Source organism: Pezoporus occidentalis, unplaced genomic scaffold (assembly GCF_034315485.1).
Source record: "Pezoporus occidentalis ecotype Australia unplaced genomic scaffold, CSIRO_AGI_Poc_V1 ctg49, whole genome shotgun sequence".
Lineage (NCBI taxonomy): Eukaryota > Metazoa > Chordata > Aves > Psittaciformes > Psittacidae > Pezoporus > Pezoporus occidentalis.
Window position 1 is genome coordinate 2,321,677 of NW_026915824.1, and position 14,652 is coordinate 2,336,328.

General features: G+C 37.5%; 2 protein-coding genes across 9 annotated transcripts in view; one reads left to right on the forward strand and one right to left on the reverse strand.

The window, feature by feature from the left end:
• Positions 1-7,046, reverse strand: part of AIMP1 (aminoacyl tRNA synthetase complex interacting multifunctional protein 1) — a 35,440-nt gene extending 28,394 nt beyond the window's left edge. For 2 of the 4 annotated variants that reach the window (XM_062636678.1, XM_062636676.1), the window contains exon 1: positions 6,963-7,046. In XM_062636678.1, the coding sequence (XP_062492662.1) occupies positions 6,963-6,964 (2 nt within the window). In that variant the 5' untranslated portion in view covers positions 6,965-7,046. Of the gene's footprint in view, positions 1-4,155; positions 4,175-5,930; positions 5,950-6,962 lie in introns of those variants that run through there. The other 2 variants (XM_062636679.1, XM_062636677.1) reach the window with 2 other exon arrangements.
• Positions 7,047-7,277: 231 nt separating this feature from the next.
• TBCK (TBC1 domain containing kinase) overlaps positions 7,278-14,652 on the forward strand; it is a 103,557-nt gene continuing 96,182 nt past the window's right edge. Inside the window, exons 1-3 of one of the 5 annotated variants that reach the window (XM_062636658.1) lie at positions 7,278-7,354; positions 12,335-12,569; positions 14,480-14,552. In XM_062636658.1, coding sequence (XP_062492642.1) covers positions 12,377-12,569; positions 14,480-14,552 — 266 coding nt within the window. In that variant the 5' untranslated portion in view covers positions 7,278-7,354; positions 12,335-12,376. Of the gene's footprint in view, positions 7,355-7,987; positions 9,514-12,334; positions 12,570-14,479; positions 14,553-14,652 lie in introns of those variants that run through there. The other 4 variants (XM_062636662.1, XM_062636659.1, XM_062636657.1 and 1 more) reach the window with 4 other exon arrangements.

A 14,652-nucleotide genomic window follows, 5' to 3' on the forward strand; every position in this document is an offset into this window, starting at 1 on the left:
AAAAAAAAAATAAATAATCTGTGCCTAGTTCTTATCATTTTATAGATGGTCATACGGATGTGAAATTACTTACCCACTGTGTTGTACCAGGGTAATTCAGCCCCTAAGAAAGATTAATTTCCCTGGCGTACAATTCAGTGTCATATCCCAGCTGGCAACAGTGACTTCCTTAGTGTGACTCTTACCAGTTACTGGAGCACTTGACACAAAAGTAGCTCTTACAGTAGGACAAGCACAAATGTGAACTTACGGCCTTCACTCCAGAGCAGCTGCTACCAAACCAAATGCAGTACCTCTTGCATGCCATGTGCAAGCCTGTGCACTCTGTGGGAAGAGCAGTCCCTGGTTGCCCTGGCCAAATGAGCTGCTGAAATGTCTGCTCACTTATCTTCAATCAGAAACAAGATCCTGCTACAAAGCTGTATATTAAACTGTAATTGAGAGACACTCTGAGATAGAAGCCAGATCCAAAAGCCATGGATCGTTTCTGACAGAGGGTCCTGAAGTCAGAGACTAATCTTTAAACTATTAATTTATACTCAGTTGAAGTTACATTAGGAAAGCTCCTGATGAGAAGGAAATGGAAATAAAAGTCTTCTATAATGGGTAGTTTTATGCCAAAAGATTGCACCAGATGATCTTTAGAAGAGATCTGCTAACTCAAAGCGACTTTTAACAATGTTTTATGGATTGCAAACTGCTTTCAAATGTAAAAAGCATCTCAGAATCTGCCTGCTTTCTGATAATTAGGATATGAGACAACGCATCAGGGAAGCAGTTATAAGAGGAACTCATTTTTTTTTCTAATCCATCATAGAATCTGTCAGGTTTTTTTGCCAGCATTCTGAGAAAAGAAGAATGGGTTCTTCTACATGAATTGTATTTAATGGATGACGGTTAAATACAGTATATATTGCTTTCTACTATGAACGCTAGTTTAAGCTTCCATTTCTAGAGTTTTTGAAGTCAAGGAACAGTTTCTAGGCTGTTACTATAAAGTGGTATAAGAACTTAAGAATTGTACATAAAAGTTGTGCAATGCAACAAAAATTACAAAAGCTAGGTCAGCAGAAGGCATTTCTTTTCCGGAATTTCTCTCTGAAAATTGTACATAGCAAAGAGGACTTTATCTAATTCTCATTTCAGCAAGGTATCAGTCATTTTCTTTAGAAACAACAAGTGTCAACAAGTTATGACAACTGCTGTTACAGACTCCCACTGAGGTATTTAATCACTAAATTGGATCAATTTCAGACTATCATGGCTCTAGGCTTTAAATGTAACTGAAGAGAAACCTTATCTTTCACCTTGGTAGCCAGAGATGATTCCCTCACTTTATTAATAAAGATATGAATTACTTTTATAGGCATAAAACTTTCACTCTACACGAGCAATAAGAGTTTTTTGGAAAAACATCCCCTCGTCAGTTTCTGTAGACAGAACGGGTGACCTACCCCTACCAGAAGTCCACTGATCGATTGACAATATTCTGACAAAACAGAATGAAGCAAAACAAACCACAAAATTGAACAATTGGAAGGTTCAGAAAGTTACTCAGATATTCAGATGTGGACTTATTCACCCAGTTAATTCTATCCCCCCATTCCTGTTCTGATCCCATGGTAGGACATGAGAATTTTTGAGTAATAGAAGAGGAACAGTCATGGACATTCAAGAAGAACACATGACTCAGACACTGATTGTTTGGTGGTTACACACTACTGCTAATGCAGCTCAATGTTAGCCAGTAAGCAGCAGCATTAGATTTACTAGGATAGACTAATTACCATAGTAAATAAATAACATACAGAGGAATAAACAAGTGATTGAATTGCTCCTCTATTTCCATTTGAACCAGCCAGTTATTTAAAATGCAGTATTGAAAACCAAAATTGCAAACTACTTTACAAGCTCACAATAAGAAAATAAGAGGATACTAACAGTTGCCATCTGCCAGTCCTGAAAGGCATGACATTTTTGAGATAGCTTATTTAGAGGGAAAAATAAAAACTCAAAACTGACATTCAGAAAAAAATCCTACAAATTAAACTGATTTCTTTTTGTGTTGGCCAGTTACCTGATACAAAATATCACCTGGGAGCAGGTCATGACTTGTATGTCTCCTAGAAAGCTGAACAGGGATCTGGCACACTGAATTTTATAATCAGGGATGCCAGCGACTGCCATGCCTAAACCACAGTTATAATTACTTACAAATTTCTAACCATGCTAAATTTATAAGCATTTGTCAGTAGCACAGAGCATGTTCAAACAACAAACTTTCCTTATTTAACTATAAACTCGAACAATTTAGGAATAGTCAAATGAATATAGTGATCATCTCAAAATATTTGAAGCCACCACACTAACCAAGCAAACTAGCTTATATTTCTTAAATTCAGTAAGTGCTTTCCCTTGTTCTGTCTATCAGATCTATTCAATAGACCAGAGCTACAGAGACTACAGTTTTAGGCAGGGAAATATACCTGCTTGCAGAACGCGTCATACTTGTTACAGACTTCACCATTAGAAGGCTTTATGGCTCAAAAATGTAAAGGCAACTAAATAATTAACACAACACAAACAGTATAGAGAAGAACAACTTTTCACCTGAAAATTTACCTTGCCATGCCTCTCCCCTCCGGTTTAAAATAAAAAAAAAAAGGAGTGGGGAAATCAGCTCAAACTTGTCTTTTCTATAGACAAGAAGTACGAGGGATACAGGAGGAAATATAGGAGAGGCAAGTCAGGAAAGGCCTGACTAGCCACATTTTATTACAGGCAAACTGCCTCAGCTGCTCAGAAGGCTTCCCAAGCAATGTTCACATTGCACTCATGCATACTCAAGACCCCTCCCCACAACTGCTACAGAGATTTGCTTTTGTCCAGGTTCTCCTTTCCCGTCTCTCAGCTTTTTAAAGACACTTCAAAGAAGATCAAAAAGCTTGAAAGAAATGCAGTTGTTTAGTCTACAGAAGAGAAGATAGATGGAAGGCTTGGCCTCGTTCTTCAAATGCAAAGGAAGTTGGTATGGGAATGGGACTAGACTGTTCACCAGGTTTACTGCAGACAGGAAAAAACAAGGAAGATTTAAGTTAGACATTTGAAAACCTTTCAATTAAAAGTAATTGACTGACCAGGCTACCTATGGAGGTTGTGGAATATCAATCACTGGAAGATTTTAAGAAGAGGTTATGCAAACATCTGTCAGAAGTGATTAAGGTATAATAGATTAGAGTGAATTTGAGATCTTTTGCTTCTCTTCTGCTAGGGTCACCCAGCATTACAAACTTCCTCCTTTCACACCCCTGCACTTTATTGAACTTTAAAAAACACATAGTAAAACCTATCCCTTTAAATGTGACATTTCCACGTATTCAAGTGTGATTATTTGGTAGAGCAAAACACACATCAAAGATTTGCTAACTGTGAAAGCGGGATAAAGAAATCACCTGTGAAATAAAATACCAATGCATTAGGTTTACACTCACACTGAAGAAATTGTCCTCTAATGTCATAATGCAGACAGTACTATATTTTCTTGTTCTCCAAGAGAAAATAAATTTGTGAAAATTTTAACTGATGACTTACTGATTTGCGGTCACAAAGCCTAGCCAGCCAACCATTTTTCAGTTTTTGCTTTTTTTTTTTTTTTAAAGGAAAGCACTTTTTCCCAAGCGTCAAAAAACCCACAAGCCAAAACAACAAAACAAACAAACAAACCCAACAAAAAAAACCAAACCAAACCAAAACCCAAACAATGAAAGCAGAAAAATGCTTTGAGAAGTATCCAAATCTTTTTGAAACCCTATTAAATTATGAGTAAGGATGGCTTCCACCACACTGGGGGATAAAAGCCATATGAGACTTCCCTCCAACACTGTTTAATACTAACATAACCATGGAAATATTTCCCCCCTACTGTTTAACACTAATGTAACCATGGAAATGAAAACTAAATATCAATTTCTTCCTCACCACCAGGATGCCAGGATATCTAACATGGGAAATATTTCTGGGTGATGATAATAAGAACCATACAGGTAACTGTTTAGTAGGAAAATAAACAGGGGTTTCCAGGGGTCTCTGCTGGACTGACATCATATAATTAGTATCACTATACAAGAAACAAGAGATGCTATTTACTTTACTCACATCTGATGTTCCTAGCAGCCACCTTCTATGCTGACCCTTCAGTTTACTTGTGTTGTCTAGCATTTGACATTCTTTAAGTTTTAGGAAACATTTCCTTTGAAGAGACAAATGTGAATTCATTCACATGGAGCTTCAACACACAGCAACCAAACATAATCAGAAAAGTTCAAAAGTGTTATGGTAGATAGCAGATTTGTCTTCCTGCACACTTGATCATCTTCTGCTGACAACTGCCTTCCATTATTTTTATTATAGAGACATAGGATTTATACACACCTGAGAGCTCAATTTTTTCTTTTCATTCTTGGTCTAGAGAGGTCATGAATAACACTTATCTCCTATTTTGCATCTCAATACATTTTTTTTCTTGCAATTCAAGATCCACTCTTCATTCTGATGCCATTATTTGAGTTCTTGTCCTCCAGAATGTACAAGCTACCTCTGCTGCTGCTGCTTCAGGCTTTTTCAGAAATGAACATGACAGACATAAAATTATTTATTCTACTTTCATGTTGGTGGGAGGGAAGCTGAGAGACCAGCACTTTTCTAATTTTATTCTACTGGTAGTTAGTAAATTTACACAAAGCAACAATTTCAGAAGTGGTCTGTTGACTCAGAAAGCAAGCCCACAAATCACTACAGCTGATTATTACCTTATGTTATGACTTACTATCTTATAATACAACCTAGCAGAGTTCTATAGTATTAAGTGTGCTGTGTATAGAAGTACTTTGAGGTATTTTTACAGTATTTCCAGAAACTGTTTTTAAAGCTTCACGCCAACTGAGTGCACTGTATCTCAATATATTACAGATTAAAATAAAAGCAAAGTTTTTTACTTTCTACTTTAGTCCTAATTTAAGAAACACCACCACACAACACATTATGGAGCTTATGGAAGAAAAACAACAAAAGGCTGAGAGAATTTGGAAACACTGATCAAATTATTGTGATGTTTCATCTGAATTAGGAATTCAGTGTGTCAAGCACATTACGTGAAATTTCAGTGATAAACATTACAGTAAATATATATATATTTCAACATTCTCTAAATTATGACTGTTTTTCAAAAACATGATTTTATCAAGGTTATTAAGCAGGCAACTTTAGGAAGAACAAAAGCAGGGAGGAATGCCACCAATAAGCTCTGCCTGACGGAGCATTACTCACATGACATTTTATAGTTCCCTTTTCATGAAAGTACAGTATTGTGAAACTTCCAGGTCAGTAGAAAGTCAAGGACTGTAGTAGACTAGAATCCCTTGAGTGATTTGCAGGAATAACTTTAAAGAAAAGCCATGAATTAAAGGATTTTGCAAAGCATGCAAGGTCCCGGAGGGTTGCTTGCTTCCTCCGGGAAGTTAACTTCATTGCTAGTCTTCTTGGATAACACATGTAATTGAAATAACAGTACTGTATTAAACAGACTTCAGTAAAATACATTTAGGAGAAATTTCAGAGAACATCTCCAAAATCAGAAGGATGAAAACCCCCACTCTACTGACTATTTGATAAAATGTCAATGTTCTATCTTTTAATTATTTCTAAAGTCTTATCTCTTTCAGTAATATTCAGTATTAAAAATTCTGTTTCAGGACTTCAGTTTTATTTTTACAGATGTTAGGTTTACTTTTGCAGAGGTCTGCCAAATAACATATTATTATTTAAACATAACTTGAGAATAATATCGTAAGAGAACAATACTAAAAGAGACATACTAAATACGTAAGAGACATACTAAAATGGGATGCTATATTTAATGACCATTGCCTCACCTTACTACAAATTTCACGTAAGCATCCCGAATTGCAAAACTACCCGTGAAAAGTAATAACTGTATTAAAAAAAATAATAAAATAAAATCTGAGTTAAAGAAACAGAAAGATCAGGAAACGCATGGATATTTTGTAGTAGTATTTTCTTCATTTTGCTAGCTGCTAAACCCAACACAAAACCGCTTATTAAGATATATAGTACTTCAGTTACATTGCCATATGCTGCTTAGCTCTGGACTTGTAACATAACCTAACAAGGATTATCCAATCCATGCATCCCTGTACAGAATGTCCTGCATATTAAATCTTGCAAGTATCTCTACTGAGAAATGAGCAAATACTTAGCTAAAACTGGTTTTCACTCACTGAAGTCTATGCAAAAGCATAACAAACACATATACCATTTACCAAAACAGAAAAAGCACCTGTTTTTCAGTAAGTAACAGCCTGCCCTATGCAAAGCTCAAGTCCGTACACACATACTTCCCAGGCTATTACAGCATTTTCTTCAACGCCCAACACACTATGCCGCTTCCAGTCGATGGGCTAAATAAAGGAACTCAACTAATTTCAGAAGAACCACTTCAAGTGTATGCTTCTTCCCCGCAAAGTGTGGTATCTGTATCTGTAGTGCCACCCTACAGCTACAATGCACACTACGCCCCGTGATTAAATCCCATATACAAATTAAACAACAACAAACACGGTTTCCTCTATTTTAAAACCCCTCAGCCTACTTCCCCGCTGCAGAATTGCCCTCAGAGGGATAGCAGCAGCCTCCCTCAACCACCGCCGCAGCACACAGCCCGCAGGGACATCCCGCCCTCAGTTGCCTCCGAAGCAAACAGAGCCCTCTCCGGCTCCTCAGAGAGCTCGGCCAGACCCGAGGGAGGGCCCCAGGGCAGACCGCCACGACGCAAGCCCCCAGCAGCGAGGGGCGTCGGAACCAAGCCACCCACAGGCGCTCTAGAAGCAGGCTGAGGGGGCACAGCCACCGCCCCGCCGTGTCGGGCCCCACCGGGACGCACTCACATGAACCGAGCAGCCGCCACACACCTCCACCCGCTGAGGATAAAAAAGGACCCCCTTTCCCTAGACTGCCAGCGTGAGCGCCTGAAGCTTATAAAGAAAGCGCCTAGGAAAGCTTCAGTACCAGCAGCAAGCATTGCTTTTACGGCCAGGATGCTCAACATGTCGTTGTCAGAGTACCGATAGAGCACACACACACAAGTGGCGTTAGGGGAACTATAAAACTCTTCTTTTTTAAAAGGCCCGAAAAGGAGAAAGGTCAGGCACCGCAGAAGACACTCCTATGCCGGGGTCCTTCTGGCTCTGTCTGCGAGGAGTGACGCCACGGAGCAGAGCGGGCGGTGCTGCCGCGCTCAGGGGAGGGGCGCGCGGCAGGAGCGGCGGCGCTCGGGGAGGTACCTCCTTGTCTAGGTCCCGGCCCTCCTCCCTTTCCCTCTTCTCCTCTCTCCTTCCTTTCTCCTACCTGGCTGTGCTTAGGGCGGCAGCCCTCGCCCGTGGTCGCTGGGAGATAGAGGCGCCGAGGGAGTGGTGTGTGGGGCGGGGGCGCGGGGCGAGCGCTGCCTTGCAGCGCCGTGAGGCGTGCTGGGCCGGAGGGAAAGGCGGCGCCGCCGGGTCGCGCCTTTTCGAGCTGTGAAGTGACGTGGGTGTAGCGCCTGAGGGCGCGGGGGGCTCTGCTCGCGTTTCCGTAGGGCGTTGGGGGTTGCTGGAGCGGCTCGGGGTTACCGGCACTTTCAGCAGTCCTTCAGCAGCCTGGTTAAATCTGACTTCCACTGAATTCCTGAACAGCCGTGGATAATGTGTGCAGTATCAAGTGCTAACATGACACCTTTATGTGTATAACGACACCGATGTAGCGGAACAGGCAGGCTGGCAGTAACCAAGACACTGATAAACAACTAAAAGAAAGAATAGGTTTATAAAACAGAGAGTCAATTAGACTATTAGAATCTATCCACATTAGCCTATAATTTCTTCATGCTATAATTTCTTCGTCCTAGCTGCAGATGCAAAACTTGAGGTGTCTGTAAGTTTCGCTAACCCTTAGGCCTGGCTTTCAGAGCAGCAGCACTTTATTCTATGCAGTAATGTTGTAAATGCTGCAAACAACACCAGGAACTCTACTTATGCAAGCACCTGTATGGGATAAGGATGTTTTAATGTACTTGTCACAAAATTCTCCAAATACTAGTGAGATAGAGTGTTTTTTAATCTTTGCTGTTGTCTTACATTTCACTTAAGTGCTGCTTTATTATCCCCACAACAGTAGGGAAAGGAATTACCATTTAGTATTTTCATGAAATAACTCCTCAAATATTTGTTAGCCACATATGCCAAAGCCACTGTGATACTTCTATGCGTTTTGTGTTTTTTTCTTTTGAAATTTGTGTATTGAAGACAAAATAATGACATTGGAACCTTTTCAAAATCTGGTTTTCATTTTCTGTTGATCTCAAGTAATAGCATTATAATGAAAATTCTGGCATAGTTATTTATCTATTACAAAATTTGTATAACTGTGATCTGAAGTGTTTCTTTCCTGCACTGAATGTATTAGTTTGGACAAAACAACAATTTGTTTACTTGTTTTTAAAGTATGCCTGACGTGCATATAGCCTGTAATTACCTGCCCATGACTCCCTAGTTATTCTTTTTCTATAGGTAGAGTACCTCTTACTTCAATGAATGTTAGAAAAATTAGAAAATTTTGTAAAAGAAAACATTTTGATGTTTTGCCACAGGACAAAACATTTGATTAAACACAATTCTGATTACATTTAGATTTTTATGCAACCTTATGGTGTTTGTAGTAGGTGTTTATACTGCAGATGAAAAAAAGATTTGTGAGGTAAACTAAATTTAACCCAGAGTTCCGTCACCCCCTGCAAAAATTAAGCTGATAAATTAATACTTTTTATTATGAAGTGAGTATGTCCCAACTCACTGTTTGTGGTTGTCCTAACAAATACTTACTTTCTATGCTCCATTCCACAGGAATCTGAATTCATCTTTTCAATTTCTTTTCTGCATTTTAATAAACTTTATGAATAGTTAAGTGATGCTGCACAGTGAGAGGCAAATCACAGAGTTTTGTGTTCTTCTGAAGTAGCAACACTGTAGCTAAAATTGCACCTTTTATTTCAGTTACTTTGTCAAATTAGTAGTTACTCTTGCTGCAACAGGAATATTTGAAGAAGAAGAAGAAAAGATATTTTGTGAAAGAATTTCTTCATATAAAATATCTCACTTTGTTGAAAATACTGTGATTTAATGAAAACCAGGGTAAGCATAGGATGTTCAGGCCACCTGCTCTCCTGAAATTGTTCTTAATTGCTTTAAAAATAATTCAATAGCAGTACTGATTATAATTATGTTTTAATTCTGAAAAATTGCCTTCATTAGGCAAGGGACATTTACACCTGGATACTCAGGAGGCATTTAAATAACTAGCCATTTAAAATGGCTATCAGGTATTAGCACATGGCTAGTTGTCTTTATTTCTGCATGTGGATCCTTTATAAACCACAGATGTGTTTCACAGAATGGATTCATACAGGTTGGTATGTGCAATGTTTGCTTCTGAGAGCCAAATTTATGTTTTGGGTTTTTTTAATGGCAAAGTTCTTAGTGCCCAGTGACTCTACTGCCTTAACGCAGGGCAGTGAAAAAGTTGTAAATGATGGCTATAAAATGCTGAATTCTGAAGAAAAAATATTTGTTCTTTGAGAGGAGTAGGTATTCAGAGAAGCAAATAAATTGCTCTGTAGGTGACAGGTTTTTGTATTTTGTTTTTCAGTGCTGGGCATGGAAAAGCTATCAAGTGGGAGATTGCTGAAGTAGAGCTAATCTGAATGTTAACTAGGAATTTGTAAAGTTCTTCTGCTTATGGTGGATTTTGTTGAGAATGTTGGTTAGTGGCTTTGTGTACTGTAAAGGTTGCTAAGGGAGATTTGGATGGAGGCAATGGGCTAGAGAAGATCATTGAGAGGTTGGATGCAAAACAGGCCACTTCTGGACTTCTGATCTTTGTCAGACCTATTTTGCAGATGTGATAGACATATATGGAATAAATGGTACTTTGGAAACAACAGCTCAGTAATTTTAGTTGACAGTAATAAGACGAGTTTTTGTTTGCTCTTCCATCCTCACTGTTCCAGATTATCAGAATTGAATTTTCAGTATTCAGTCCCAAAATTGAATTTACCTTATCTGTTTCTGGTGTCAGTTTAAAATAACAAACGTTTCTCTTCCTCTTTTTATTCCAAAGTAATAAGGAAGTTCTACAGGCCATAATTCATTCCTCCAAATCATAAAATTAATGCAATATGTATCTTTTCTGTATAGAAAAGGTGACTTTAAGGTGTGAAATTGCATGCCTTGAACATGAGGAGAATGTGCAGCATTCTGTCTGTTTATAGTTGTGCCAGACTTTGATGTGGATTAAAAAAAGGAAAAAAAAAGAAAAAAAACGATTTAAAAATAGTTAGATGAGCTTTTTTTCAGATGAAGTTTTAAAATACGTGTAACACTTCTGTTTGAACTTAGAAATGTCAGTAAGGTACTGGATAAATGACTAGACTGAAATAATTTCATTAAAACAACGCCTTTCACTTTAGCTGTAATATATGTCCTTTTTTAAAGGTGTTGGAGGGATTAAGTTTGGTGGTTTTTTTTTTTATTACTTGGTTTATTTTTGAAGTCAGCCCCTGGGATTTGTAGAAGTTGAGAGTTAAGGACAGAGATCAGAGTTAAGTTGTGAAGGTGGGTATTGACAGAACTAGCTGTTCTCCATCATCAGAGAGGGGTTTTTTTCATTGCTTTAGCAGATTGCACAAAATGAACACTATACTAAGAGAACTTGTTTTAATGCATATATATTAAAATTCTTTATTGGTTCCTTTAGGTGGCTGACAGGATATATTGTTTGCTTATATCATGTCTTCCTTTTTGTCTGTGTGCTTCCTAACCAAAGGAAGTAAATGATAAATCTGTGGTTGTCTAGTTGAAAGCATTGCAGGTGGTCTAATTCATTATTGTAGGCCAAGTGCTCAACAGTACAAGAAAAGTTTAATAGAATAGTTATTGACTTGATATTTAACATTTTGAATAAAAATTCCTTTCTAAATGTCCACTGAATGCAGATGCAGTGTATTAGAGAAGTATTATCTAGAAGATTATTTTTCTGCAGTAAAAATGAAAACATTTCTTCTCTGAGTAAATATTGCACCCTACATATTTTACTTTTCAGAGACATAATGCATCTCACTGTTTGGCATAATTTTACTCTTCCTCTCCTCAACTGTGATCACATTAACATTCTTTTATTTTAGAGCAATTATTTGAGAACTGTTGTGCCAAGCAAGATTATAATTCATTCTTTAAATCGAGATTTTTTTTTTCCTGATTAATATATATTTTCTTTCTGAAGCCAGGTAGTTCATTTGGCAGACATGATGTTTTTATAAGAATATGAGTCTTAATACAAATAATTAAAGTTTTCCAGTTGGAACTTGCTGCATGCCAGTAAGTCTTTGTGCTTGCATTCAGTCCAATATATGTCTTTCCAATGGAACATTCTAACTCTAAATTGCATTGTTGGCATCCTAAAATAAATCCTTTCCAGAAGATATTAAATATTCATGAGATATGAAAGCATTGTATCTTTACAAATGAGACCTTTAATACAAAAAATACTACTAGAAAACTCCAATGCTCAATGCTGTTTCAGATTTTCTTCCTTTAAGTTTGATTGCTTAATACTGTGCATTTATATTTAAAGTGATAATGTATATTAGCATTTAAATGGGTATATCTCATGTTTGTATTCGGAGGGAAAAATACAGATGAGAGTCTTATATTTGCTTTGTATTTTAAATTGGACTGTAATAGTTAAAGCAGAGGGTACATTCCATAATTTACATTTTCATAAACTTGGTAAATATGTTTCGTATCTGGGCATCTGTGTGCAACTTGTCATGGGGTCATTCAAGAGTCACAGAAAAAACTTTTTAGGTTTTTTATGGGAATTTTCTGCTGCAAACAAGGTATTTTAAAAGAGTTTGTTTCATGTCTTTACTGCTTTTTAATCAATAGCCTATTGTATTACAGTAGTCACCTGAAGACTGTATGAAAACTTTTATCTGCTTTTAAAATAGTTTTATTTGGTTCTTAGATCTGTTCTTAAAACTATCACTGTTTCTTGATCTTCAAATGTAGTGCTTATGATGCAGCAGCATTGTATTGTTATTGCTGTTTTTATTATGCAAAAAGTCTCATTTCCCCAAGCCTTTTAAATTGTGTTACTTAGTAAGCAGCTAGTAAGCTCAGTCACAAGTCTATTTTGCAGATAAATCTTTACTCTCTGTTCTCTTTTTAAGGAACGCAAATTGCTCCGAAGGGCTTAAGACTGTGCGAAAAAGATGTTTCCTTTAAAAGACACTGAGATGGGTGCCTCCACCTTTTTTGCCTCTGCTCTGCCACATGATGTTTGTGGAAGTAATGGCCTTCCTCTGACACCTAACTCCATCAAAATTCTGGGGAGATTTCAAATCCTTAAAACAATCACCCATCCCAGACTTTGCCAGTATGTTGACATTACCAGAGGCAAACATGGTGAGTATCGGTTTAGTAAGGAAATTTTATGTATGGTTACAGTGATGTTTTTGTGATAGCATATCTAAAGGTGACCTAGCAGTATATTGCCTTTATAGCACCAGAAAGTGGCTGGCTTTTAGCCTCAAAATGACTGTATACCTTTGCTGTGACTGGTGGTACTGGTGCTTTTGTTTCTTCTATACAGAATCAAAGCAGGGATTAATTGTCCGTCCTCTTTTGTTCTATGATATGCTAAGTGATAAAAGCCAAGAACTTTCTTCTTTTTATACCTCACTAAAATTCTTATATTCAGCTGCTGTGCCACGTTTTTTGTGTAGGATGTTGAAATACATGTATTTTTGACACTGACCTCCTACACCCACGTTCTAATATTGTGAACATTTTCATGTCATAGTTACTTTTCTTGTACATTGCAGCTGATCTTGCTGTTGCAGTTATTTTGTGTCTTGGCTGCAAGCTTCCGTTATTTATTTATTTTCTGTTCTAGCTCTTTAAGATCTCTCCCCCTAGCAATTACTTCATTCTGTACGTTTTTGTTTTTTTTTTTCCTTAGTAACTGTTATCACACTTATAGTTAACTCAAATAGGCTTTAGTTGTTTGGGTTTTTTTTTCTACTCCAGATGATTTTATTCTGTTGCAAGCTCAGCAGGAATACAGCAATTGTCACAAAAAGGCTGGAACACCTGTGACAATTTAAGTGGTTGCCATCTTTAACTTTTAAATCGCAATGTTCCCACATGAAACTGGATTGTATGTATTTGATTAGCTACAGGGTCTCATAAAGTAGAGAAAGTAATTTTTTCCCTTTTAGGATGTAGTATGAGAGGATGTTTCAAATCTTTAGGATATTGCTGACTCCAAACATGGAAGTATTCTGGGGGGTGGGGGTTCTTTGTGTTTTTATTTGCTCTCAAACTTGCATATTTTTCATTTTCTGCCATCAGGAGATCTAGAAAGTTTATTCATTTTCATCTTGTTTTTTCTAGTACCTTTTGAAACAGGAACTGGGATTTTCTTACGACATTCTTTGGGATGAAAGGTTAAGAAACATTAGCTAACATTTTATAAGTAAAAGATACAGTTAAATAGGAAAACACAGCCTTTTTGGCAGTGAAGAGTCAATGACATGAAAGTTTGAGTGTGTATAAATATGAAGGAGAAACGATCTTCTCATAATTGAAGTAACTTGAAGGGTGGCAAATAAAATGTCTAACCCTGAAGTCAGGAGACCATTTTCTTTCCAGTGGCTAAGCAGCAGTTAATCACTTTCAGATAATGTGGCAGATTTTGTGCAAATTTCATCATTCTGACACTGACAAAGTTTTCGTCAACCCTATGCATAGTAATTTATTGTTATTTCTCTTGTAAATGTCAGTATTCAGAGACAGCCCATCAATCTATGGAACATGTGGGATCCCTGCCAGTCCTATCACTATTTGTTGGGTAAAAGATACTAGAGCTAGTAATGTGCTAGTTGGTTCATCAGGACTAAAACTCCTGTGCTCACTCCAAGCCCCTTTTCTCAAAGCTGATGTTACTTTGAGTCTATCTCTCAACAACCCATTCACAGGTTCCTGCAAATATGTAGATGTTTATCTTCTTCGAGACCTCAAATCTTAAGTCAGATTTGATTGACATTGGTTGGGGGATTCAGCATTTGTTAGGGGGTTACTGGATAGATGGATTGACAGTGCTTTGCATGAGGAAGGAGGAAAGATAATCTTCTGTATCCCATGAATGAAAATGGTGGTGATATCCAGAAGTTGTACATCTTCGACATTTAATTATGTGTAATTTTCCCTGCAACACATGAAACATTTTATATCTGCCAAATAGGTAGACTGAGAAGTCTGTACTCCCACTGTCTTCTTTGGATTCTACTCCTCTTATACTTTTTTTCAATTAGAGAGACTGGTGGTGGCTGCTGAGCACTGTGAAGAGAGTCTGGAAGATTTGCTACGAGAAGGAAAGCCAGTCAGGTAAGGTATCAATCTAAACTCAGATCCATTCACCATAATTTCACGTCATCTATGGCAAAATCCCAGACTTTTGTCTAACTTTTACTGGTTTATATAAATT